General features: G+C 33.0%; 1 protein-coding gene across 2 annotated transcripts; it reads left to right on the top strand.

Annotated features, from left to right (window-relative positions):
* The first annotated feature begins 309 nt into the window (after positions 1 to 309).
* LOC18421852 (casein kinase II subunit alpha) lies at positions 310 to 26,260 on the top strand. 2 transcript variants are annotated; one of them, XM_006826637.4, is made up of 10 exons: positions 310 to 754; positions 1,252 to 1,381; positions 1,719 to 1,913; positions 7,716 to 7,873; positions 9,678 to 9,768; positions 9,856 to 9,921; positions 23,157 to 23,239; positions 24,311 to 24,374; positions 25,841 to 25,909; positions 25,999 to 26,260. In XM_006826637.4, the coding sequence occupies exons 1-10, from the start codon at positions 384 to 386 to the stop codon at positions 26,056 to 26,058; spliced, it is 1,287 nt and encodes a 428-aa protein (XP_006826700.1). In that variant the 5' UTR covers positions 310 to 383; the 3' UTR covers positions 26,059 to 26,260. The 2 variants fall into 2 exon arrangements, with proteins under 2 accessions (XP_006826700.1, XP_088709593.1); XM_088853467.1 differs by having other exon boundaries at positions 310 to 792.
* Positions 26,261 to 27,797: the final 1,537 nt, after the last annotated feature.

Genomic DNA, 27,797 nt, shown 5'->3' with positions numbered 1-27,797 from the left:
GATAATATTTGAGGTTTGAAATCCTAATTGTTTTCACTATCAGCGATGAGATGATCCATTTGAAAATTTTTTAAAGTAATAACTATAATTTTTCTTGAGTTTTAAGGGATGGGGGGCTTGGCCCCGCCTTTTTTTTTTTTTGATATATATATATTTTTTAATATTTTTGACAAAGCATAAGCATTATTTAGACATTTTTCTCATAGCAAAAGAGAGCAAAATTTACCACCTATTCTCTCTCCAAAAGTTTTTTCTCCATTTATACCCCCTATGGTATAATACCCTGGGTACTTGGCTTTCGCCTCCCTCAAATCTCCATGAGAATCAGCAGCATCCCCAAAATGGGAATCCGCGCGCCTTACTGACCTCTTTCTCTCTCTTACATGGCCGCAAGGCCCTCGGCCTCCTCCATTTTCCACCGCTTAAATCGATTCTCCTCTTCCTTTCTCTCTCCTCCGCATTCCACACATTTCCCCTCTCCTCCGCATTCCGGCCATTGTCACTTTTCCGGCGGTGGTCGCCATAATAAAATAAAGTGTGCAGTCGGAGTCCCTCCTCTCCCCCTCTGTCCTAACCCTAAACCTAAAGAACACAACAACAACAACGTTCATTTGAGGCCTGAAAATCTGGCTCAAAAGATCGGGAAATCGATAAGGAGGCCAGGCGCCACCTCCAAAGCTAGGGTTTATGCCGATGTTAATGTGTTGAGACCCAAAGAGTATTGGGACTATGAGTCCCTCACTGTTCAATGGGGGTAAATCCGGGGTTTTCTGTTCTGTCCATCTATTGTTGGTAGAATTTCGTTTGCTGTTGTTGTTCTATTTTTTTATTTTCTCTCATTGAGTAGGAAAGACCAAAAATTGGGTTAGTTTTGTTGTTGTTATTCTTGTTTTTTTTTGTTTTTTTTGTTGTTGCAAATTTGTATTTCTTTTAGATAAAGGGAGTTTTTGTTTAATTATGTATTTCTGCGCTTTACTGCCTTCCCTCTTTGCTATCAATGTAAAGTTTATTTCTTCATGCTAGAATACGTCTTCTTGCCCCTCTTTTTTTTATTATTTTCTTCTGTTTTCCCTATTATGGTCCCGTTAAATCTCAAAGAATGTGGGTTTTTAAATCTTTAAGATATTTATTGGGTTGTTTGTTAATTTTTATTTGTCACATACAGGTCTTTTGTTTTGTTTTTTTTTTCTTTTTTTTTTTTTTAAATTTTTCTTTTGAGGAAATCTGGTGATTAGGTTTTGGTTGTAACAGGGAGCAGGATGATTATGAGGTCGTTCGCAAAGTGGGAAGGGGAAAATACAGTGAGGTCTTCGAAGGAGTCCACTGTACAAACAATGAGCGCTGCATAATCAAGATTCTTAAGCCTGTGAAGAAGAAGAAGGTAAACTTTTTTTTTTGCTTCCTTTTCAAAATGTCTTCATGGTACTTTCTTATCTTTTTGTTTTCCTATGTATTTCATGATTATTGAATGGAAATTAATTATATGTTGGATGGGTTGGAGTTTTTTTATCTTTTTTTCATTTCATAATTGTTTTCTTAGTCCTTATATATTTTTTGTTTTCTAGAGTAACCATGTAAAATTGTTAATATTTATATTTGTTGCCGTGGGTGAGATTTTATCCTTGTGTTTGCATTCTGGTATTATTTGCATGCCCAATATTGGATTAGGCATTTATGCGACATTTGATTATTGGGATTTCTTTTTGATATTTCCGCAGATCAAGAGGGAGATAAAGATTTTGCAAAATCTTTGTGGTGGGCCAAACGTTGTGAAATTGCTTGATATTGTTAGAGATCAGCAATCAAAGACACCGAGTTTAATATTTGAATGTGTCAACAACACTGATTTCAAAGTTCTTTATCCCACTCTAACAGATTATGATACAAGATACTACATCTATGAGCTGCTAAAGGTAAAATTTAAGTTCATTGACATAGTAATTTCCTTTTATAGGATGTCTTTAATCTGTGATCAGGAACTTGATAATCTTTGGGCTTTTTTTGTTTCTATTTGTAATTGACATGTGTTTCTCTTTTTCCCTGTTAACTGGATCATGCATAGTTCTCAAATTTTTTTTCCTACAAAGTTGCGAGTGTTCAATTTGCATCATATTTTTTACTACTTTTTATATTTTTTATATTTTTGCCTTGAAGGTGGTGGAAGGAGAGGGTAAGGGGGGGGGGGGGGGGGGGGGGGGGATTTTCCTTGTACGGGATAGCATTCAAATTATAGTTTCTCGGTTTTTGTTGGTTAATGGTGGATGAGGAGGGTTGGGTATAAGTTTTCAATATGGGGCATCTGTGGCATGGTGGATTTGAGGAGACCTCAGAGCTAGTGAACATCATGGGTTGCCAGAGCTAGTTTTCATTTGTTTTAGGGGGTGAGAAGACAAGTATGGTATTGGAAATTGAATGGTACCATGGTATGTTCTCTATTAACAATTCATTGCCACCATCTGTGACTCTTAGGGTAGGCATTTATTCATGATGATCAGTGTTTTGTATCCATTTTCTTATGAATGTGGTGCCACTTGGCCTATTGGTTATCGTAGATAAGTATGGAAAGCCATTTTCATAATAGGGGATTTCCATCTCTTCCAACTTAAGTTTGATGCTTAAAGAGGTAGGGATGTGAAAGAGATGGTGAAGCACCTTCTTATTCATTTTGTGAGAGGGGTTTTGGCCTTTGTTTGGATCTTGCTATTTTCTTGTTTTGGCTGTTCAAGCGATTAGAATTTAATTAATGAAGTGTGAAAGTCAAACACTCATTGTACACTCATTGTTGATGGCTGTTTGGGTGTCTTTTGTGACACTCAAAATCTCAAAATAATGGGGGATCTAAAACAAGGGTTGGATAGGGTTCACCTGTAGGAACCGGTGTCCAAAACTCATTTATGCCTTGGACAGCCCTAAATGGCTTGGAGTCAAAGCATGATGCACGACAGGATCTAAGGATTTCTATCCAAAATTCCCAATAATTGGAGGAGAGTACGTATATCATTTTGAATACTAGTTAACCGCAAAAGAGAAATGGCTGTCAAACATGGTGTTCTACCAATCATGCTCTGATGAGTACAAAACTCACCCTGAAGCATAAACTTGGTTCAAATAGCTCACAACAACTCATGGACTTCAAAAGGAAACTGAAGATTTCAAGTTTTCACTTCGGCTTTCGATAAGAAGCAAGTTGCCTTTGAAGTCACAGCCAAAACCCAGACCTTGTTGAAGCATGGTTCAATGGACCTGGGGATGAACTCCGAAAGGCTAGGGGATCGTGTGGATAAAGATCAATCTTCGAGATGCAAAATTAAATGCATGTAATTTGCAAAAAAGGTTTTCATTGTGGTTGTATGAAAATTCATGATATCTCTTCCAAATCACCATGGTCTAGAGATAAACTTGTAATTTGGAAGTTATCGTCAAGAAAATGATGTTGTGACATATGTCAGTTGAACAAAACGCAAAGGACACATAATTAAGGACAGTGGCTCTAGTGTTTTATTTAATTGGAACCACAGTCTAATTTCAAGACCACAGAAATCAACTCAAATCAACTCAGAACTGTCCACGATTTGGTCACAGTGATTCTCATATTGTGATCTATTGCCCTACAAAAGGATCTAGATCAAAACAACAACATATTAAAAGCGGTCAAGCACAAAGCAGTTAATCACAAGACTGCAGAATTGTGACCAAAACAGGTATAGTTAGAATTTGAACTCTAAACATTACAATTCGAATGATATTGATTTCCAACGAATCAAATCTGTCTCCAAGTATCATCAACCATCAATATGAAGGATGAACAGCTCAAGATCAATAAATGATCAAGAGAAGCTTCTCAACTTCAACCAAGTCTTCCTAATGTCTATGAAAGCACTCTAGCATGAGAGAGAGAGGAGCTCATTTGGACTCTTTGGAAACGGACGGATCCTGAGAAAGAATTTGTGGCACAACACCAGGCTAACCCAAAATAGAGAGAGAAGCACAAAGCATATGCTCTTCAGCAGTAACTGTGGTGAAAACTTAATTAGTTCATATTTGCTAGGTGAATCTAGTTAGGCATTTGGTTTCTTTTTGATGTCCACTCTCTATGGCTGGAGCATTGATCAAGGGTATTTCATGTTTGTACAAAAAAAAAAAAAAACTTGAATGTAAATGAAACAAGTTCCCTACAGCAACTTCAAACTCCTCCCTGAACCCATATTGTAGTAAGAGCTTCTGATGCTGAACAATTTGAAGTGAATTTGGTTCTCTGATTTGTTCACTGGTTCATTACGAGTTTCTTTTCTTAAATTTCCTTTAGCACACTTTTCAGGGGAATCAATGGCATATTCTCTATGGTTTAGATTGTCATTCAAATGCGTGAAAATTACATCAGCCTACATCCATGAAGGATGTTGTTGGTTTCTCACGGTTGCTTGTTGAGTCTTTGTCTCACGTTATTTCTTCCTAGTCTCCTAACCATCGCTTTCTTCTTTTTTTTTGGAAGATAACATAAACAAAAGGAAAGGAGAGCACTTGTAGAGAAAGCACTTGTTCGACTGCACAAATATTCTGAAATTTTCAAGATGGTGTGCGGTCCGAATTGACCATGGTTTTAAAAATCTAGGTGACATCTTGATATAAGTACCATCCCATAGTTTTCTCACCTTTAGCCAAAACACAGATTTGAAAATTTTAGGTTGGAGTTGAATTTTATGGAATCTTAGAAAATGCTATCTTGCAGCTTCCTACTTTCCACAATGTGTTCTAGGTGGTGCCTAGACAGCTATGGTGGCTGGCAGCTGCCTAGGTGGGTGCCTCAGTTTTGAGTAGGCATGCCCCCCAAAAATACATATATGCATATGTATGTGTGTGTGTGCGCATGCACGCTGCATGCATTCATGTCTAGAGATATACATGTGTATAAATATATTGTATATAATTACTTATCAATCTATAATATATGTAATATGCTAACAAATTATATATCCTCTATAAAGTATATCCATATATGTGTAACTGATTATCATTAAAAATTTGAAAAGGAAATTGCAAAGTTTGAAAGTAAGCGGGTAAATATTGAATTACAGTTCACACTTAGGTGCGTTTGATAACTTTCACTGCGGTTTTCCTTGGAAAATCCCTGTTGCTAACTTTCCCGGATTCTAGGAGGAAGGTGAAAATTGGTAGCTTGAAAACTGGGAACCCTGTTTGATAAACTGTGGTGCTGATATTTTCACCTATTTCATATTGGGAAAGCTGGAAATTGCCTGTTTTAATAGTTCATTATGTATTTCATTGATTTGATGTGTGAAAGCTTATTTTGAATGAGATTTTTTTGCTACCACCAATAATGCATTTCTTATGAAATGTATGGTTCAGATTGAAATTTGTTCTTATCTCCATGTAAGTTACAAGTGGAAGACACCCAGCAATAAATTGAAATTGCATAAGGTCGCTCAATTGGATGATGGAGGGCATCAATTGGAGAAGGTTTGTGTGATTAGTGATGCAAGGAATGTTTCATTCTTGTGCACCTGATAGACTTAACAATCTCATAATTTAGTTGAGAACCTGCCCAATAAATTGTTTTTCTCCAAGCTTCTGGGCTGCAACCTTCAGGGGCCTGACTTTCAACCCATTTATTAGGACTAGTTAGCTCAACACCTACCCCTGTTCCCCATCAAGTTCTTCCTGTGATTAATGATCATGGCAATCAACAAATTGTTCATAACACGAACAATTTGTTAGCCAAAGCATGATTTCATGTCCCTTTCTTTCTTTTTTTCTTTATGCATAAGTAGCATGATTTCATATGTTAGATTGCAGTAGCATCTTTAAGAATCAGTGACTTGTTTTAATGGAAGAATATCAACCCTTGAGCTACAATCTATCTTTAAGACATGTAGTAACTCAAGAAGCATTTTCTCCCACTCTCCCTTCATCTGAGACAGCCTTTTCGAACTGCATATGAAATAACAGATGCATCAGCGACAAAGACTCTTCAGTATGAACCTTAAAAGAGCTAAGAGACTTACATTGGGGCTTCTACAGAACCATATTGTTTCTCATGTATTTGTTGTGTACAATGTACTCACTTACAATGGATGAATTGCTAAATACAGTTAAAAATTCAAAATAGAATAACTTTAAATTTTCCATGAGGAAAATCCAGCCATCCACTTAGTTATAAAAAGTGAAGGAAAAAAAGTTGATCAAATTGCTAACAACCTCATACAAGATGAGAAAAGAAGAGAAATCCAATCCGCCATTTAATTAATAAAAACAAAGAAATGAAATCTTGAATCAAATTGGCAAACTTTAACTTATAAAATACATAACCATCAAAGTTTATATAAATTTCACACAAGAAAACTAAGGTCTTTCAATAAGAATCCAGCATTCTTTTTCATTTAAGGCCCAAAAACTAACACGACTCCACTAACAGAGAGGGGGAAAGATAACTGCACGTGTCCCACTCCTAGTTCTTTTCATGAATTTGCAACACCCGAGGGAGGGGGGGGGGGGTGTTGTTGTAAAGGTTCGTGGTTGATGTTTACAATTCTATGGCGCAGGTCCTCCTCTACTCTTGATGTATGGAAAGCGTGACCAATCAAATTTGTAACTAATATGAATCATTTACATCTAATTTTCTCAACCAAAATATCAAAAAATATCACCTCTATTGAAAATCTGAAAGATATAAGTGGATAGTCAAACGTGCACAAGAAAGCACATATCATGATACTATGTATTTTCAAAATATATAAAGCTAGCACACAGCCTTTATCCTGACTTTCAAATTTCTGAGTATTTAACACGAGGAGGATTACATGGTGTTTCTTAAAGCAACTAAGGGACTTACCATTAAAAGGAAATGCTAAAAAACTGGCAGAATAATGTGGTGAAAGAAACAGTGGAAGTACGAAGAAATAGAATGAGGTCAGGGGGCAGGAAGTCAAACCAAAATCTGAAGGGAGTGCCCAATACTCCTTCCCAAGCATGTAATCTGGCCATCATAGGTTTTTTTAGAAAAGGAGGAAAGAAGATGCTCATATCTTCAGCTTACTTGAAAGTCTTCTCCATGACGTTTGTTAGCTGATCTACTCTGTATCTAGCTGTGCATGACCCCTAGGATTCTACTCTTATGCTACCCCAAGCCACTAAATACGTCTGTTCCATGTGGTTAAAGATGCTTAGTGCTTGTGAAGTTTCTTGCCAAATGTATACCTCATCCATCTTCCACTTGCCATGAGTGCTATCTCATATTGCTCTTTTTGATGAATTAGAATTGTATAAGATATTGTTCCTTTACTTCGTGCAAAGGCCCAAACCCCATACTAAGTAGAGTGATTTGGCATGCGGATTATGAACATTTGTTATGGATTTTCCTTTTTTTCTTGTTCCTAATGCATCTAAAGCTTGTTGTAGTGTTGTCTTGTGATTATTTCACCATCAGGGCACATTAACTCTGCATTTAGCTAGCTTTTGCATTTGTTTGGCAGCCATGTGCTCATCAGGTTTCCACCATGAATGGCTTTATTCTGTGTATTATAGCTGTGTAATTGCGCACTCCAGAACTATTTCAGAAACATGTTAGCAATCTTTATTGTTTTCTGTTCGCCTTTCTGATATTGTGAGCTAAGATTTAGCAATGGTGTCATTGATAAGTAAAAAAAGGAATTTAGCAGTTGTGTTTAAGGACACTGAGGTCATGGTGTTGCATGCAGGCATTAGACTATTGTCACTCTCAAGGAATAATGCATCGGGATGTGAAGCCCCACAATGTCATGATTGATCATGAACAGCGTAAGCTTCGTCTTATTGATTGGGGCCTTGCAGAGTTTTATCATCCAGGAAAAGAATATAATGTACGGGTTGCTTCAAGGTGAAATCAGATTCTGAAATATCTCTACTTTTGAGGAATGTTAATAGTTTATTACTTCTTTATTTGTGAAATGCGAGAGTGCATTTTCACTCAAGGAATTATGAGTGATAAATGGAGATGATTGGTTGATGCTAATTTTGTACTTATGGTATAGTTTATTGTGGGATGCAGCTGGACATCACTAGATACCTCACAGCTCAATCTTTTTTTTCCCCTTAATTTATTCAGAAACAGGGGTCTTCTTTTGCTTTATGCTGAAATAGTCATCTTGGCAAAAAAGAATTTCTGGTATTTGTATTGGTCTCATATAAGGATAAAACTGTCACATTGGTTTGGTTTGTTTTTGTTCAGCTCCAAGATTGGGCCACCCACAGTTTTTCACACATTGCTGGTTAGCAAATTGTATGCGGACCAAAACCCTTGGTTTGAGCAAATTTTCTAAATCCTCCAAGGAAGTGGTATTTTGTTTTGATTACCAAGTGAAATACAACCTGCAAAGATTTAGGAATCTACAGAAATTAGATTGATTGGAAATTTTTGTACCTCCAGATTGTATAGGCCGAAGTTCAATTCGTATAGGGATCAAGGACAATTAGATCTGATTCTTATTCTCAGCAGGAGTTATTGTTCTTTCCTTGTGAGTTCTTTTTAGGACCTGGAGTCAAATAATTGTTTTTGGGAAAATATCATTTAAGGGGTCATAAACCCTTACAAAATCATTAAAGGGTTCAAGACATCCCAATTGACATTGGAGGGTTCACTTTTTAATTCTCATTGCACTTAGATACCTCCTCAAAAATATCCTTCAAAATGCCCAAATTGCCCTTGTTTATGGTTGAGAACATCGAACAAGTTGGGGTATTTTAGTAATTTGACCTACCTACGAGACCCAATCACATGATAGGAGTACTCTTGCTTGTTCAAGGTGGGTTGAATTACTGAAGTGCTCTCACTTTTGAGGGTTCCCACCCTGAACAAGGGTAATTTGGGCATTTTTGAAGACATTTTTTGAGGATGTAATTGAGTGAAATGAAAATAGAAAGCAAACCCTCTAATGTTATTTGGGACGTTCAGACCCCCTTAATAACTTTTCAATGCTTGGGCATGGATCACAGGAAACATGCAAATCTATGCAACTGTTCTTTGATCAAATGATTTAGATAATCAGTGGGTGAGGTTTATGTCGTTATATGAGCGGGAAACTAATTTGGTTTTAGTCTTTGATTCAGTGATAGGCTTATTGAATGTCTTTTGTTATATTGATTCGGTAAGTCTTCAGCCTTTTACTGTGAGATTGGGGATGATGGAAACTAGTGACTGATTGCTTTCTTGATTTCCTTTTTGGTATTCTCCCTATTGTGTGTTGTCTTTTTATATTACAATTTTAAAAGAAAACTTTGTTTTATGGGGGCTTTGGCAAATTCATTGTATCTTATGTACATACAATTGGTCAACAATTAGAGATCCTTTATAAATAAAAAATGTATTCATGAAAAGGCATGGTGCAACTGCTAAAATCTACTTCCATGGCAGTTGCCTTTTCTTTCTATTGTACTATTAGATTTGTTAGTTCTTTTGTGTGGTTGGGTCGCTGTTAGTTTCATGTATTTTTATATCAATTTTGTTGGAATATGATGTGCATTTAGTTTCATGTCTATCAGTTTTGACATTATCATGCATATCTTTTGAAGTTCTTATGGGCAATTAAGCCTGTTACACAAATGATGCTTTCCATTTTTATTATTTATTGTTTTGTTTTTTGTGTTGAGACTTTTTCTTTGTGACTTTCAACTTACCGTTTCAGATACTTCAAGGGCCCAGAGCTTCTAGTTGATTTACAAGATTATGATTATTCTCTGGATCTTTGGAGCCTTGGCTGTATGTTTGCAGGAATGGTAAGCAGTGTTTTAAGGAGTATTAGTACTTGAACTTAAGTGTATAATGTTTCTCAATTTGTCTGCTTGATGCACATGGCATTGCAGATATTCCGTAAGGAGCCATTCTTCTATGGGCATGACAATTATGATCAGCTAGTCAAAATAGCAAAGGTATCTTATTTTTACCTTTACATATTTCTTTTTTGTTCCTGGGATATTTTATGAAGGACAAACTTAAGGGCTTTGAGTGCTTGCCTGTTGCTCCAAAGATCTTGCTTTTAGAATGTTCTTTTGGGGAAATGAAATGGCAATGTCACTTGAAGTCGTGTCTTGATATCCTGCAAATCCATTACCATGCAATTGAAGAAAATCATGACTATGAAGTGGATAATGAACCAATGAACATGATAGCATGCCATTTATGTGAAATATCGTGGGATATGATCAATCATTGTGTGGATATATTTATGCACGTCCCTTCATACGAGGCTTTTCTATCATCTTTGACTTGAATAAAGAAATGTGTTGAAGGAGATGTTCTGTATCATTTTCTAATGAGGTAATGTTTGTGCATGCTTTGTTCGGGTCATATATCGACCAGGTGGGGCTGGCTACCTCGGTGCTATGAGGTCCCCTCAGTCTTGAGGTGCTCCAGCCTGACAAATATGCATGTGTTTATATAGTATATGTATACATATAATGAATTATAAGCAATTGAATATTAAAAATTTGAATGAGAGGAAAAATCCAAGTGTTTGGAAGTAATTAGTTAATTGTTGAATCACATTTCACTCATGTAATACAAATTTAACTAAAAATGTCTAATCCTTGTTGGCCAATCTCAGTTCCTTGATGTTTTGGATGAATTTTGCACTTTAAATCACCCATAATCTCCTCTAGACTAAAAGATTTGAATTTGATTTGATCTATTGAAGAAAATTTATTTTTTGATATTTAAAAATTGAAAGCAAAATTTTTATTCTTTTTTTCCAAAAAGAAGTCTTGGGAGCAATAACATATGCCACCACCCCACCTTGAGGTGCTGCCTACTCTCAAGACAGGCACTCTTTGCCACACTGTATATGAACTTGGAACATGTCTGATACAAATTTGGGTATCTGTTTGGGTTACTCCGGCCATGTTTATATGCTTCCATTAGATATGGACGGTCTTGATGTATTTGCTGGAAACAAAATTTTCTGAATATGCATAGTAATGTTCTTTATGGCTTAAAGATGTTCCAAACTTCTATTGTTTATTTTGAGTGTGATTTGTTAGATTGAGGTTTCAAAATGGAAATACAATCTGATAAAATATACACACTAAATTGCTTCTAGAAGTAGATTTGCTAGCAGATCGCAGTCCCATAAAATTGGGAACACTATTCCTTAGGATTAGTGAAACACATACGCATTTTCCTATGTCTTCCAAGGGAAAAATAGGTTTGACTGCTTAAGTCTATAGATCTAGAAAAAAGATTTCTGTGCTTTCAGAATGGCATTAGTGAAGAGAGTGGTGGGAGTCATTTTTAACAATTTTTGCCGGGGTTGGCTTAGGGATTTTGGACAGGTCATATTTTCGAAGAATATAATGCAAGATAGAATAAAAGCATATCCTCATCTTGTTATGATATGTACACCATATGAGTGAGCATATCCTCATCTTTGTATGATATGTACACCATATGAGTGATAGGGAGCTTTCTTATTTGTAATGAATTGCAAGAGTGAGAAAAAAAGAGTTTTCATTTTTTCTTGTTCTAAATATAATGAAATTTCTAGAGATGATAAATGATTATGCATAATGTTGAGAGAGGGGGCATTATTGATCTTCATATAAAATTTAAAGCCTTTTTTTTTTTTTTTGAATGTTAAATTAAAGCTTTTTGTTCCTTTGCAAAAATGAAGAAGGGCACCTCATCATCATCATCTGAGCCTTTTCCCAACTATTTGGGGTCAGCTAAATAAAAAAGATAGGAAAATGAAAGAGAAAGGAATGATGAGATTTTGCAATGCAGAAATGGCAACATGGTGTTATGAGGTTAGGTGGGGGTGGGGGTGTGGGTCCATATTTTAATAGCGGAAGAGGAACAACTAATGAGTTCATTTAATAAAATTTGGTTAAATAAAGAAAGCATGTGTTTCGTGCAGGAAATGTTGATCGCATTGTTAGTGAGGCTGGCTATAGATTTTCTTTCTCTTTCTCTATGGATCTCTTTCTTTCTTTATATTTGTGTTCTCTCCATTTCATGATTTGGTTTTTTGTACTTAAAGAGGAAATGGAAGTAATTAGCACTTGCAAAAAGCGCAGGGCACATCTATGATTCGATCTAGATTTGATAGCATTTATTAATTAAATTTACAATATAAAATCCAGTAATGTCTTTGGTATATTTTTGTGCATTATCTATGGCATGTCGCAACAAATTCTAATGTTCGTCTTGAAACTATCTTGAATTATTGTACATTTACTTGTAGTTTATTATATTTGTTATAAATTGGGATTGTCTATGAAGAGACTATTTATCTTTTGTACGTAGGGGTCACAGTCATTCTTGTCTCTTAAATTTCAAAGTGGATGGTTGTAAGAGTGTCATTGAATAGACACAAAGTTCCAAAAAAAAAATTTCTCAGACTTCATGGCTCACCTCAAGCCATCCAATTTGACATCTAATGAGTGGGAATGATTTGTGACCTCCATTTACAAAAAATAAATGGTCTCTTTGTACACAATCCCTATTAAATTTTACACCTTTTTTTATATATATTGTATCGGTGCTCCCAATCAAGGGAGCTTCTAGCAACCGATGATCCTCACTTGCCCCCAAGAACTATGGAATTCTCTTCTTTCCAAGTGGGAGCTTAACATTGTACCAACTCGAAATGTTGTCAGGGCTCTGATTCCTTCTTTCGATGATTATGCCATCTGGGATCAGCAACAGCTTTGTTGGATGCATAATTGGAAGACTAAGAGTTTAATATGAGGTTAAGAGCTGAATAAGGGACAACATGATGAATGGAATATGAGGTTCTTGTGCACTTGTGAAGAGCAAGAAGAAAATCATCATTAGAGAGTTAGAGAGGGAATGATTAACGGCAGATATGATTCCGAGGAATTTCTTGGAGAGGAACAAGGAGATGGATGCTTTGTAGGTGGCTAGTAGTATCTTTTCATGATTAGGTCAGAAGGGGCTGAGCTTCAGGGTGTGATTCAATACTATCAGACAAAGTGATAGACTGAGGATTCTACCATGTGGAGATGTGATCAATCCTTTATAGATTTGACTATTGTGAATATACTTGGGTGTCACAACTTTTACAACTTTTAGGCCCACCACCTCTTTAGTTTTTAAGTCTAGATGTTCACGTCCTGGATATTGATCAGTATGTATGTTTTTACCAGATCTCGCCTCTTTCATTCTTGGGTTTTAAAGAGTAATCTCAACTTTACTTCACACCATTATTCAATTTGGAGCGCAGTCTCTTTCTTGGGCTGCTAAATCTAGATTTGACATCATCATCCAGATTGTTGATGTCATGTGTGTGGACATACCTGAAAAAATTCAGTTTGTTGAGGGCTTTTGTTCTTGCTTACCTGATTTTTGTAGATAACCCAATTGAGGGTGGTATAGAGTCAAATTAACTGCTTTTTTCTTGAACATAGGCTCTTTCTTGGATTGTTTCAAGCTTTCTCAGGTCAAATGTGTAAAGGGCCCACATATGTAACCATTGCTTCAACCATTTCATTTTGTTTCTACCCATATTCTGTCCAAGTTTCAACACCTATATCTCCAGTCTCCACTGTTTGAGAGCTATGAGATCTTGTCCTTCGCAAGGAGCTTTTCAGGTTATCTTAAGACCTTTTTTATCACAAAAAAATGCGTAAAAAAATCCTTCACCCTAAAAACATCTTCTCCATAACTCTCAATATGGGAATCTACAGGATCCTTTTGGTGAGATGAATAAAAACCCCCCTTTGCTTCTAAATATGTTTTTGTCTTTTGGATGCCATGAGCGATGTGTTTGGTTCTGTCAGAGCAAGGTTTGACAGTGTGACACTCCTCGATGAACTCAGCATGCGAATAATCTCTAAATTGAGGAGCCCAGTAATTAGGAGTCTTGTGAACGGAGATGCCAACATGCAGCAGGATCCTAGATGTCTATACCTAGAGATGTGGTCGTAGGTTTGGTTGGTTCTAACTCCGATCTGTAGCTACAGTAGTCGGATTTTTGAGATATTTGCCTGATTTGGATTAAAATGAAATATGGTAGTCAGATCTTGTTTCTGGAGCACCAGTTTATATATGTGATGTACAAACCTGTGAGATGGATGATCATATATTGCTTTTTAGATCTGATAACATGTGGAAAATGATGCATGGTGATTGATGTTAGGGTTGACCGACAGAAATGGGCAAAGCAGAAACATTTGAGGGGAAATGTGTTTCACTTTTCATTTTTTTCTATATTGACATGAGGACTAAGGTGTCCCTGTGCATATTTATCCAAACATATATGTCTAATTTATGGGACAGTTACAAGTAATGAATGATAAATATAAAGATGACTCAAAATGATCAAACTACCCCTCTATTGTCTTGTATTATGGACAAGTTCAAGCTTCTGTATATAGTAGTAGTTTAGGGCCCTTTTGGGTACCTGGAGAAGCATGTCTTGGGAATAGGCTTCTCCTGGAATTGGGCTATCCTAGAATTGGTTTGTCCTTGGGATAGAGGTGTCTACTGTTTGGATTGCCTGGAAGATATGAATCCATGGATATTAAGTTGCAGTTTTTATATCATTACGCTACATTTAATTTTATACTGATTAATTTCTCTCATTGATTCCAATCTTTAATATTATTTCTTAACTAAGATGAAATCCTTATTTTTCTCTTATTCCTTTCCATTTTATCCTTATACATAAGGGAAAAGATGGGATTAGCCCACTAGCTCATATGAACATATGGGCCCAACGTCCCAGATTGATTCTAGGCCGATCTGACGATCACGGATGTTTGGTAGTATTTGAATTTTAGTTTTTTTATACAAATCCAAATCACTTGAAATTTTAAGCGTGTTCATAAAAAATAGGCGAATCTTCGAAAAATATCAAACAAATATTTTACATGAAATAAATTGATCAAAATACCCTTGAAAAGTTTCGAGGGGTATTTTGGTTATTTTATTTTTCACGGATAATTTTTTTTATATTTTTGTTACGTGCGCCTTGATGAGAAGAACACACATCTAAAATTTCAAGTAATTTGGATCTGTAGAAAAAAAACTAAAATTTAAGCACTACCAAACATCCCTGATCGTCAAATCGGCCCAGATTCAATATGGGTCATTGGGCTTATTTGTTCTTATGAGCTAGTGGGCTAATCCCATCTTTTTCCATACATAAATATCTTCCATTTCAAAGATTCTATTAGGGCATGTTTGGTTCGTGCTTAAAATATTCCCCAATAAATATTTACATACGGAAATCACATTTCATATGTTTGGTTTGTGCAAATGCATATGCAAATAAAATACCATGGTAAAAGCTTTTACCATGAAATTTTCTAATTCATTGTAAAATAAAAGCACACCTATTGAGGTGAGGAAACATTCCCCGTGCATTTGTTTTCACATGTGAACCCAGTATTCACCATTCACTATCACTATTTACAAAGCCCGCACATGTAGAAATGCGACGCCTCTTAAAATCTGTTTTTGAGATGGATTTTTGGACATAATTTTTAAGGACATGTAATCTCTAACATGGAGGTCATGAATATGAAAAATAGATAAATTTTAAAAACTAGAAGTAATTGTTTTCTTAAGAAAGCATTTGGACTGTTAGTTTCCATTGTTTTTAGATGAACCACCTACTTGCATCCACCTTTAAGATGGGTGCTTTACTCTTTTGGACCGCATATGTAGAAATGCAGTCTAGCTTGGATGAAATAATTTTCCATATATTAGTATAATATTTTATTTACATATAAATTATATACTTAATATATAAATTATTTTGCAATAATAATTAATATATAACATATAAATAATATTTTATATAAATAATATATTATTTTATATTATACTATAGTATATAACGTTAGAGGAAATATATAAGGAAAAAAGTTTATATAAGGCTGCAACCTTACAATGTAGAATTACAGATGCACCCCAAAAATCCATCAAAAAAAGTTGTTTTAATGTTGAAAAGCCCTCTAATTGAGCATCTGGACAACTAGATGTATGAATATGAAAAAAAAGAAAAAAATTTTGAGTCCTAGAAATAATGCATCTTGCAACACATTGTCTAGACCGTCCATTTTCAAGATTTTCACGTGTTTATAGATGTACTTGATTTTAACCATTTTTGGAGTTTAAATTTTTTTAATTAGATATGAAAATAGATTTTGAGATAAACCTGAGAATTTTTTACATCAAAATTACATGTTATGATAAAATTTGGAGGTGCGCCTTCATTGGATTGTTTAAAGTTGCAACCTTATAGAAACCACACCCTTATAATAATATTTTATATAAATAATATATTATTTTATATTATAATGTAGTATATAACATCAGAGGAAATATATAATATTATAGTATAACACATAAATATATTATACATATTATATAAATATATACATATATAATATTATATAATGTATATACTATAGTATAATAATACAATATAATATGAATAAAATAGTATATATTATATATATAATATAATTTGTATTATATTATATTTTATTATGATATTTATATAATATATATTATATAATAAATATATATTATATATAATAAATAATGTACATAGAGGAAATATGTAATATTATAGTATAATACATAAATATATTATATATTATATATTATATAAATATATACATGTATATATATATATATATAGTATTGTAATATATGTATAATTTGTGTTATATTATATTTTATTATATATATTTATTATATTTATATTTATTAATGTAATTATATTATTTTTAATATATATTTATTATGTATAATATATGTAATATATGATATTTATATATAATATTGTATAATAATACAATATAATATAATATATTATAGTATATAATCTAATAGTATGTATTATATATATATATATAATATAATGTATTTTTTTATTAATGTAATTATATTATTTTTATTATGTATAATATATATACTATATATTATATAATTAATATAGGAAAAAGCTGGGGCATATGAACATATGAGCCCAACGACCCAAATTGAATCTGGGCTGATCTGACGATCACGGATGTCCATCAATGTTTGAATTTTAATTTTTTTTTCTATAAATCTAAATCACTTGAAATTTTAGGTGTGTGTTCTTCTCATCAAGGCGCACCTAATAAAAATATAAAAAAATTTATTCACAGAAAATAAATGACCAAAATACCCCCCAAAATATTTGAGGGTATTTTGGTCAATTTATTTCATTTAAAATAATTTTTTGATATTTCATGTAAAATAATTTTTTGATATTTTTGATGAATACACGTCTAAAATTTCAAGTGATTTGGATTTGTAGAAAAAAAATTAAAATTCAAACATTGACAGACATCTGTGACCGTCAGATTGCCTTAGATCCAATTTGGGCCATTGGGCTCATATGAACTCATATGTTCATATGAGCTAGTGGGGTAACCCCAGCTTTTTCTATATATATTATATATAACATGCATAGAGAACTATATAGTACTATAGTACATTACCTAAATATATTATACATATTATATAAAGAGAAATGACACTATGAGACCCTCCCACATCCATGTGAGTAGAACCCCAAAGAATCACCATTAAATTTTGACATAGATATTTAGAAAAGTTATGACATAGGTGTTGGACTTGGGTGAATGGGGTTTCAAGAGATCTGTGTCAAAATTTAATGGTGATCTTTTGGGGTCCTACTCACATGGGTGTGGGAGGGTCTCATAGTATCATTACTCTTATATAAATATATAATAAAATATGATTCATATAGTATACTATAATATAAATATATAATTGTATAAATTATATATATAATATAATTTGTATTATATTATATTTTTCCATATGTATTATATATTTATATTTATTTTATTAATGTAATTGTATTAAATAATATAAGTTATTTATATACTATTATATGTTATATAGATATATAATATATATTATATATATAATCTGCATATTATATACATTATATATAATCTATATATTATTTGTATCATATATGATATAAAAAATATTATATTATATAACGAAACTACTTTCTCTTTGGGGGTGAAGAAATATAAGTTAATAAAATAAAGGTAAAATACTTTTATTACATATTATATTATGGTGTATATTATATGGAAAAAGTTCATATAAGGATGCTACCGTATAATGTAGAACTACAGATGCCCCTCAAAAATCCATCAGAAAAGGTAGTTTTAATATCGAAAAACCCTTTTGATTGATAATCTCGACATCGAGATGTGTGACTATGAAAAATAAAAAGATTTTAAGTCTCAGAAATAGTGCATTTTACAACATATTATTTACACCGTCAATTTTCAAGATTTTCATATGTTTATAGATGTACTTCATTTTAACCATTTTTGAAATTTAAAATTTTATAATTAGATATAAAAATAGATTTTGAGATAATCCTAATAACATTGTACATCAAAATTATATACCATGATAAAATCTGAAGGGCACCTTACCTCTACACCTACGGAGGTGTCCGTATGCCAACTGCACCTATATTATATATGTATATATTTATGTTGTTAAATATATATTATATATAATATAAATATATATTATATTATATGTAATGTATAATATAATATATAAGTAAGATATCTTTGTGATTTGCAAACCTCAATGTTCCAAATTAACTTGAATGAATTGTAAAATTTCGAGAGTCCGACTGGGATTGGCCAATCCAAAAACCGTGGATAGCTCTATTCCACTTATTTTGGTGGAATAGCATTCTCTACGTTTTTGGCCCAAAAACATGGATTGGCCACTCTCAAGGATTCAGCTATCCACGCGTGAATGTGTTATCCAAACAAGGGATAAGGGCCCAATACCTGGATAGCCTTATCTTGGAGAGTCCAATTTAGGGCCTGTTTGGGTACCTAGCGAGCCTGTCCTGACACTAGGCTTCGCCTGGAACTGGGTTATCCGGGAATTGGTCTGTCCCTGGGATAGGGGTGTCTGCTGTTTAGATAGCACTTCTAATAAGAAACATGGAATATGCCTGTCCTCTATTTGGATTGCCTAGAAGATGTGAATCCATTAATATACAGTTGCAATTTTTATATTATTATACTACATTTAATTTTATACTGATTAACTTCTCCCATTGATTCTAAACTTCAATATTATTTTCTAACTAAGATGAAATCCTTATCTTTCCATTATGTCCTTATGTATAGATATCTTACATTCTGAATATTCTATCCTTACGAAAACATTTGGACTGTTAATTTCCATTGTTTTTAGATGGACCACCTACTTGAATCCATCTTTAAGATGGATGCTTTACACTTCTGGACTGCATATGTAAAAATGCGGTCCAGCCTGCATGAAATAATTTTTAATGTATTACTATATTATTTTATTTACATATTAATCATATACTTAATAAACAAATTATATTGCAATAATAATTAATGTATAATATATAAATAATAATTTATATAAATAATGTATTATTTTATATCATACTATAGTATATAACATTAGGGGAAATATATAATATTATAGTATAATACATAAATGTATTATACATATTTTATAAATATGTACTTATAGAATATTATATAATGTATATAATATAGTATAATAAAATATAAATATATAATAGTTTTTATTACATATAATATACTTTGTATTATATTATATTTTATTAATGTAATTGTATTATTTAAAATATATATTTATTATGTATAATATATGTAATATATGATATTTATATACTATATATTATATATATATATATAATATACATAGAGGAAATATATAATATTATAGTGTATTTATGTATTATATTATACATATTATATATATATATATAAAATAAAATATGATGTATATAATATATTATAATATATATTTGTACTATATGTTATATAATTAATATATATTATATATCTATATAATATATGTACTATATATTATATATGTAATATGCATATTATATACATTATATATGATCTATATTATATAATTAATATTATATTATATAACGAAAGTACTTTCTCTTTAAGAGGTGGAGAAATATGCATTAATAAAATAAATATAAAATATTTTTTATTACATATTATATTATGGTGTATATATTACATATATATATTTATGTTATTAATATATATTTTATTATAGATAATATAAATATTTTTTATATTTTTTATAATATATAATATTATATTATTATTTATAATATATAATATAATATTTAAGGAAGATGTCTTTGTGATTCGCGGATCTTAATCTTCCAAATTAACTTGAATGAATTGTAAAATTTCGGGTTCAATGGGGATTGGCCAATCAAAAAAACCGTGGATAGCCCTATTCCACCTATTTTGGTGCAATAGCCTTCTCCACGTTTTTTGCCCAAAAACGTGGATGGGTCACTCTCTGGGATTCAGCTATCCAAGTGTGAATCTGATACCCAAACGAGGAATAGCATACCTGATAGTTGTGTTTGTAATCTCACTTTTCAGTAATACAAAGTTAACTTTCTCAAAAAAAGAATGTGTTACCCAAACGAGGGATAAGGGCCCAATACTTTGATAACCTTATCCTGGAGAGTCCAATCCAGGTACCCAAATAGGCCATTAGAGAATTGACAAAGCAACTAGTTTTGATAAAGTCATTCGAGGATTGCACAGCACACCAATCGTCTTTTATATATGGATCGACCTCAAATAAGAATTCACAAGAGTCTCTCTTGAAAAAGTTGCTAACATAATTGTCGTCCGTTAATAGAAAAAAAAGGTCTCTAACCTAATAATCAGCTTTGGTTTCTTATAACTTATTAGGTGAGAGAGGATCCACTCACAGTATTCAACCTTGAGTTCTCACTAGTTTTGGTAGCAAAGAGGTTTCTTTTTATTAAAGAATCTATGTATCTTAAATAACTGCTCATGGTAGTAAGTTAAAGGATTTACGTTTTTAGACATTCTCTTTATTTTTTCAGATCTTGTTATCTCGGTTAGAAAGGGGACTATTTAGACTCAAGAATTTTGGATTCGTCAACAAGAATCTAATGATTGTTCTTCACTTTCTGTAATTTGTTTCTCCTGCTGTATTGGAGTGTGCCTTATGTGAGTGGCACTCTTGCAAGCCATTTGATCTGAGATCATAATGTTTTGAGTTGTCTGGATTTACCTTTTTGCTAGGTTTCTGGTTCTTTTCCGAGTTCCCTTGGTTCTCCAACTTCCTATTTAATTCTAGAATATCACATCTTCTACTTTTTGTTAGCACACTGGATCAAACTTAGTCAATCCATGATCCATCTGAGTCTATGCTGAATTTCAATGGTTTTCCTGTTCACTTGTTTTTTGTCTCGTTTGCAGTCTTTCAACTTTTGTTGTTTGTAGTGAGTGGAGACTTCAAATTAGTGATAGGTCACCATTGGCCATTTTTACATGTGCCCAGATCATTTTGGTTGGCTTGTTCACACTGGGCCATGCTTGTCTAATTCTTGATAGCTGCATAATGTGGTTGAATAATTTAGACCTCTTGGGCATCCTCATCTTATGGCAGCTGTTATTTTCCAAGTACTGCCCATGATTGAGCAGCATTTTCTATAATGGGCAGTGGCTGTTAGCGTTTTCGTTGCTGTTATGATTGACACTAATTTTATCTGAAATGTTGTTTTTGTAGTTGGTTCAATGGTTCATGTGGACTCTTGGAATATGAAATCTTAGATATCAGATTTCTTTAAATTCGTATTCTAAGAATGGGAGCTATGTGTGGATCAATATTGTTGTCTCGTATGGGCTAATGCTGTAAAGTTAGAAATACAAAAAAATTCTGGTTTTCTCCATGTCTATATGGAGAAGACTATGTTGGATGTGTGTATACATAGGTCCTGCATGACAAAAGTGTACATTTGGTCCCATGTTCAAAACAGTCGGGTTGTTTGTTTGACTTGAAATTTTCTTAAAGCATATTTGATGCATCCTAAAATCAATTCCCTCAAGATAAAAAATTTGATTGAGCTTGAAGTTCCCCAGATCCGATGTCCTTAAAATTGGATCCTCCATATTCAGTTTTTGGAATGGATTATGATTTGCCTCTCCTTTTTGAACATCAAATCCCAATTTGGTTCTGTGGTATGAATGTATTTTGTAGTAAATTTTTTATGTTTTATGGCTGCTATGATTGAGATTCGTAACTATTCCTGTGGGAAAGGAATGTGGATTGCCGTTTATTGTTCTAGTTTGGATTATCATATGAATGGTTTCATCTATTAGTTGTCAGTGATCTCCTAGATTTATCTTTGAATAACAAATTCAAAATTTGTTGACATGTCAAAGACTTTTGTAACATAGTTTTCACGTGATTCCTTTGGAAATAAAACTTCCACATGATTCCTTTGGAAAATAAAACTTCCAGAAAAATAAAATGTGTTATCTAGGTTTTTCTTTAAATGTTACATATATTAAATATATTTGCATATCAAGGAGAGTAACGTTAATGGCATATACCTTACCATTTTTGTATACACACATGTACATTTATGATGTACCAATTTCTTATCTAGTCATGCTACACATTCCTGTATCACTTTCATTGGTTACCCCAACTTCTACCCCAATCCCATCATCCTCCCTAAGCAGTCAGTCCTTTCATGGCATGCGAAATCTAATTTCCACCTAAATAAAATTCATATTAATAATGTATCATTTCTTGGGACATCTCATATTATTCAGTAGTTGCATTTATGATGCACTAAGATCCTTAGCCAATGCTAACCAGCTGAAGCTTTCTACATTTTATGTGCCCATGTTCACATGCAATATTCATGAACATTGGACCTCCTATAATTTTCTAATCCACTAAACCCAATTGATGTGGCCATCATCACAGAACCTCAAAGTGATGCAGAACTTTTGTCCATATGCCCATTTGTATACAAATACTGAAAAAGGCATAACTCCTTACATGGCAACTGTAGCATGAGGAAATCTAGGTTAGAAGGAAACACTTGACCAATTCAAGAATGAGTTCTTCTGCAAGTTAACCGTCATTGATCATAGTTGTACAATCCTCTAGGAAGGTATCATTTCAAATTGTAGAAGAGTTATGTTAATTCATTCAAGCGTTACTTCTGGAGAGAGTGAAAAACTTCTAGAGTAATAGAAGTTCTTTTTTTTTTTTTTTCTCCCAGGTACTCGGCACTGATGAATTGAATTCATATCTTAGCAAATATCGCCTGGAGCTGGATCCACACCTTGAAGCCCTCGTTGGGAGGTCATGAAGTTTGCTTTTCTATTACTGTATATTTACTGGTGTTTTAGTATGTTGTTTTGTAGCCCTTGTAAAGCATAATTTCTGTAGTTTCACACATTGATTAAAAAATCACCAATTTGGATTGGGAGTCACTGATCCGGAGTTGCTGTTCATTTAATATATAATATATGAATCATATCACAATTTTTAATGGTTCTATTTCTTAGAGTGCTTCGACCTTTGCTATAAGTTCGGAGGTTCGAGCCACCCTAGACACGCTTTTTTCTTAACATTTTAATATATGATATACTATATTACATAGTATATAATAGGAAAAAGTTTATTTAAGGTTGCAACCTTAAAATGTAGAATTAAAGATGCACCTCCAAAATCCATCGGAAAAGGTTGTTTTAATGTTGACAAACCCTCTAATTGATCATCTCGACATCGAGATGTATGAATATGAAAAATACAAATATTTTGAGTAAAAAAATAGTGAATCTTGCAACACATTATCTAGGCCGTCCATTTTCAAGATTTTCATATGTTTATAGATCTACTTGATTTTACCAATTTTTGGAGTTAACATTTTATAATTAGGATATGGAAATAGATTTTGAGATATTGTTCAGAAAATTTTACCCCAAAATTACATGTTATGATAAAATTTGGAGGTGCGCCTTAATTGGATTGTTTAAGGTGTCAACCTTATAGAAACCACACCCTATCAAATGTGTTTAATTAGTTATTTTAAACCTTAAGAAAAGGGAGAACTCGAACCTCCAACTTTGTGGTTGTTAACATAAGGTCTAGCCAATTAGTTTCTTCAAGTTATTTATAGTAGTTCTTATATATTTACTATTTAATTATTTTCTATTATTATTATTATTATTATTATTTCTATTGTTATTATTACTATTATTATAATTATTATTATTATTTTACTGGATTGCCGATTCAGCCAATCCAGATTGTGATCGGTAGGTGGGCGATCCATTCTACCGACCCGAATTTTAAAATACTGTTTTTAGATGCTGCATTTTCACGTATCCAGTATACTTATTTATGTTTTTTATATTTTTGTTGCTGCAGGCACAGCAGGAAAGCATGGACGAAATTCACTAATACAGACAATCAACACTTGGCAAATCCTGAGGTTTGTTGTGAGAGGAGAAAAAAGGCTCTCTCAATTTTATTTAGAAAATTAAGAAAAGAGATCTCAAACCTATCTGGAAATCTATTACGTGATACTAGATTACAAGGACCGTTGGGTACCTGAAAATCTATTACGTTACAATAGATTACAAGGAAATATGACATTTCTATTGTTTGGGTACACTTAATTGTAAGGAAATGGAAATGAAAAGAGATGAGCGATATTTCTCAAAAAAATCAAGAAATCCATTACACCGTTAAAAATCAGGGAGTGAAGGGTAATTTTGGAAATATTTAACGTGTGTTTTTGCCTACCCTATTCCTGACCTCTCTCTTCGTAATAAGATCCCTCTCTCCTCTTAATAAGATCCCTCTCTTTTTAAGCTTGTCCCTCTCTCTTCGTAATAAGATCCTCTCTCTTTTTTAAGCTCGTCCCCTCATTTGTAGGCACCATATAAAAACAAAATAATAAAAATAAAAATCAGTAATGAATGATAAATTACATAATGCAATCATAATAAAAAATTTCACATGACATAATTCTCATAAGAGATTAATAAAATCTCAATTGAAATAACATAATTTGTTAGTATAATAAATTTATTGTTTATTTGAAATTATATAGACACATTTGAAAAACTTTTATAAAAAATAAATAAAAATAAAGCTTAACATAATAAAATTATGTTATTCTAATTATATTGTTCCAATGACTTATCATGTTGAAATCAATCTTATAGTAGAAGGCATGTGATTCCATGTTAGTACCATAGGCACTTAAAATAAGTAGGAAATGAAAATGGTGTCATGATGACTGTAAAATGGTACAAGTTATTATTGAAAAAATCTTTTTGGAATGGTGATGATATTATTATCAGAAATCTTTTTAGAATGGTGTGATGATGATTTTAATTCCATATTTAGTTTAATTTTGTAACAAAAAAGAAAGAAATAGTAATTTTGCATTTTAGTGGAATTTTGTGATAAAAAAGAAAGAAATGATCGTTTATAGGCACGTGCTGGTAAAATGTTGGTAATGCATTTTTTATATTTCTTCTAGACATAGCGGAACGATAACAATGTATTTCTCAGGTTGCATCTAAATACTACCCATTAATGTATTACGCAGTAATGTATTATGTCAGTAATATAGACAGGTATTCAAACGGCCCCTAAAAGACATGGCATGGCAAAATGATGCTGTTGAGTACTTTAAAATGGTGGGGTCATTCCTTTTCCTTAGAAATAAGTGGATTGTCAATCACAAAGAACTCGAAATCCATAATTTAGTCAATCTAAAAAAAAAAAATGTAATTGAGAACAACTTAACCACCTTGATTCTGAAGTTGTATTTATCAATTTTGATGTTGATCTCTCTCAAACATGCGGATGTGTGAATATACTTGGGCTTAATTTGCACACTCTCTTAGTTAGTTAGGTGGAGTTACATGATTTGCTATTACGCAGGCTATTGACTTTTTGGATAAGTTGCTTCGTTATGACCACCAAGAAAGGCCGACTGCAAAAGAAGCAATGGTATTGTTTTTCTTTTTTTAGTTTCTCATCTTATTCGCATTAATTTATCAGTGCATTTTAATAGCCTGTTACTTATGCGTGAATGCTAGGCTCATCCCTATTTCTATCCAATAAGGAATGCTGAGAACAACAGAAATCGCACCCAGTAAATGAACGGCATTGCAGCATTCTTCTTGCCTGTTTGATTTGTTTGTGTAATATCTACACAAACTTGTTTGTTGTTTAATGAATATGGGTTTTTTACCCATGAAGTGGGAAATTTAGTGTTCTTTGTGGATCAATTTTCTTTATTGTTGTGTAATTGCATTTTGAGATGATTGATTTAACTATTATCCAAATGCGCCTTTGACAGCCTTTGTGTTATAGTCATGCCTGTATGTTGTTTCATTCTTTATTTGTCAGAAATCAATCAAAATGTTGCATTCATTCAATGTTTTGTTGGATGTGATATTTTGAATATTTACATTAAATGTGTTATATGGCTACTTGTTTGGATGAGATTCTGTTCTGAAGATTATATTTTCATTTCCCTGATCTAGAGCGAACTTCAGTTTGCTTATTAGTTTGTTTTCTTTTGGGTGATTTAGGAAATGAAAGAGTTATGCACTTCATACTTACATGTTATATTGTAGTAACTCTAGCTTTAGTGTTAACGGGAGTTCATTCTTTGGGGGTGGCAAAGAGCGACCCTGCCTTCCTGAGCCACGGTATGGGCCCTAAGATGTAGCCCCAATGCCAGGCTTGGGCCAATACAGGTGGCCCAGCCATGGAAGCCGGCCCTCAGCCTTGCCCCGACATGAGTGGCCCTGTGATGTAGGTTTGGCCTGGCCAGGCTGTAAGTTTTAGAAGGGTATGCATTGGCATTTATTCCCAACTCCTATGTCAAGGGTGGAGGGTTTGATGAAATTTGTCGAGGGGCTTGATGAAATTTGCTTGAAATAAACTTGTATTAATCTTTTTATTTATTTATTTATGGATACGACTCTTTTTTTATTTTTAAATTACTTTTACGGTGTGCTGGTATGTGTATTAAAAAAAGAAGTTCATATGCATTTCTTGTGGTAATAAGATCTTTATATCAGATTGCAACCAGGTTTTAAAAGGTTTAGTTTTTTCTTGTTTGTCGTGAGTTGTGAATAAACTAAACAATGTGTGTATTACTGATGCGCGCTACGTGTTCAATTCTGAACTAAGAACGATACGACATACTTTGTAAATGCTTTTTCTTGAACGTTAGTAAATAACTTCTCGTTATGTGTTTTAAAAGTACATGGTTGGGCATGGGACCGGGCTTAGGGCTGGGTAAGGTCAGTGGCTACATGCACCAAGGCCCAAGCCACGCCAGGCCTCTAGGATTTAGGGTTTGGTCTCACACATATAATATTCCCCTGTAATATTACTTGGGGTTTGTACACAGAAGGGTCTGTGCAGTTTCATGTGCTGCTCTAATCTGATGTGTTGTACCCTCTACTTGATGACTGTCAAAAAAAAAGGTTTCCAACTTGAATATCAGAAAACTAGCCATCCCTTGTTAAGATCATTTATTTTACCCTATCATATATGAAATCCGACATTTTGGGTAAAATTTTTTTCCTTGGGGACTTTTGAGCCGAGCCACATTATCTTGTATCCAACCGATGAAGTTGATTGTAATTTTCTTGTATTGAGTATAAAAAGTCTTATTGTATGCATTTTCTAGTTAAGAAACTTAAGTGCATGTAGTTATGCTTTTACTTTTGGGAAAAAAACGTACCCCATTTCTGTAATTATAATTTCAATAAACCTCCCTTAAGCATATGAAAATCCTATAGACCTCTTCCAAGTTAAAATAAAAGACATTTAACCTTCTATACCCCCTTTTTTTTTTCTTTTTATTGTTCCCGTTATT

Source organism: Amborella trichopoda, chromosome 12 (assembly GCF_054954075.1).
Source record: "Amborella trichopoda isolate Santa Cruz 75 chromosome 12, AtrichopodaSantaCruz75HAP2 v2.0, whole genome shotgun sequence".
Taxonomy (NCBI): Eukaryota; Viridiplantae; Streptophyta; class Magnoliopsida; order Amborellales; family Amborellaceae; genus Amborella; species Amborella trichopoda.
Note: the sequence above shows the minus strand (reverse complement) of the source record. Positions and strands in the feature narration are given on the sequence as shown.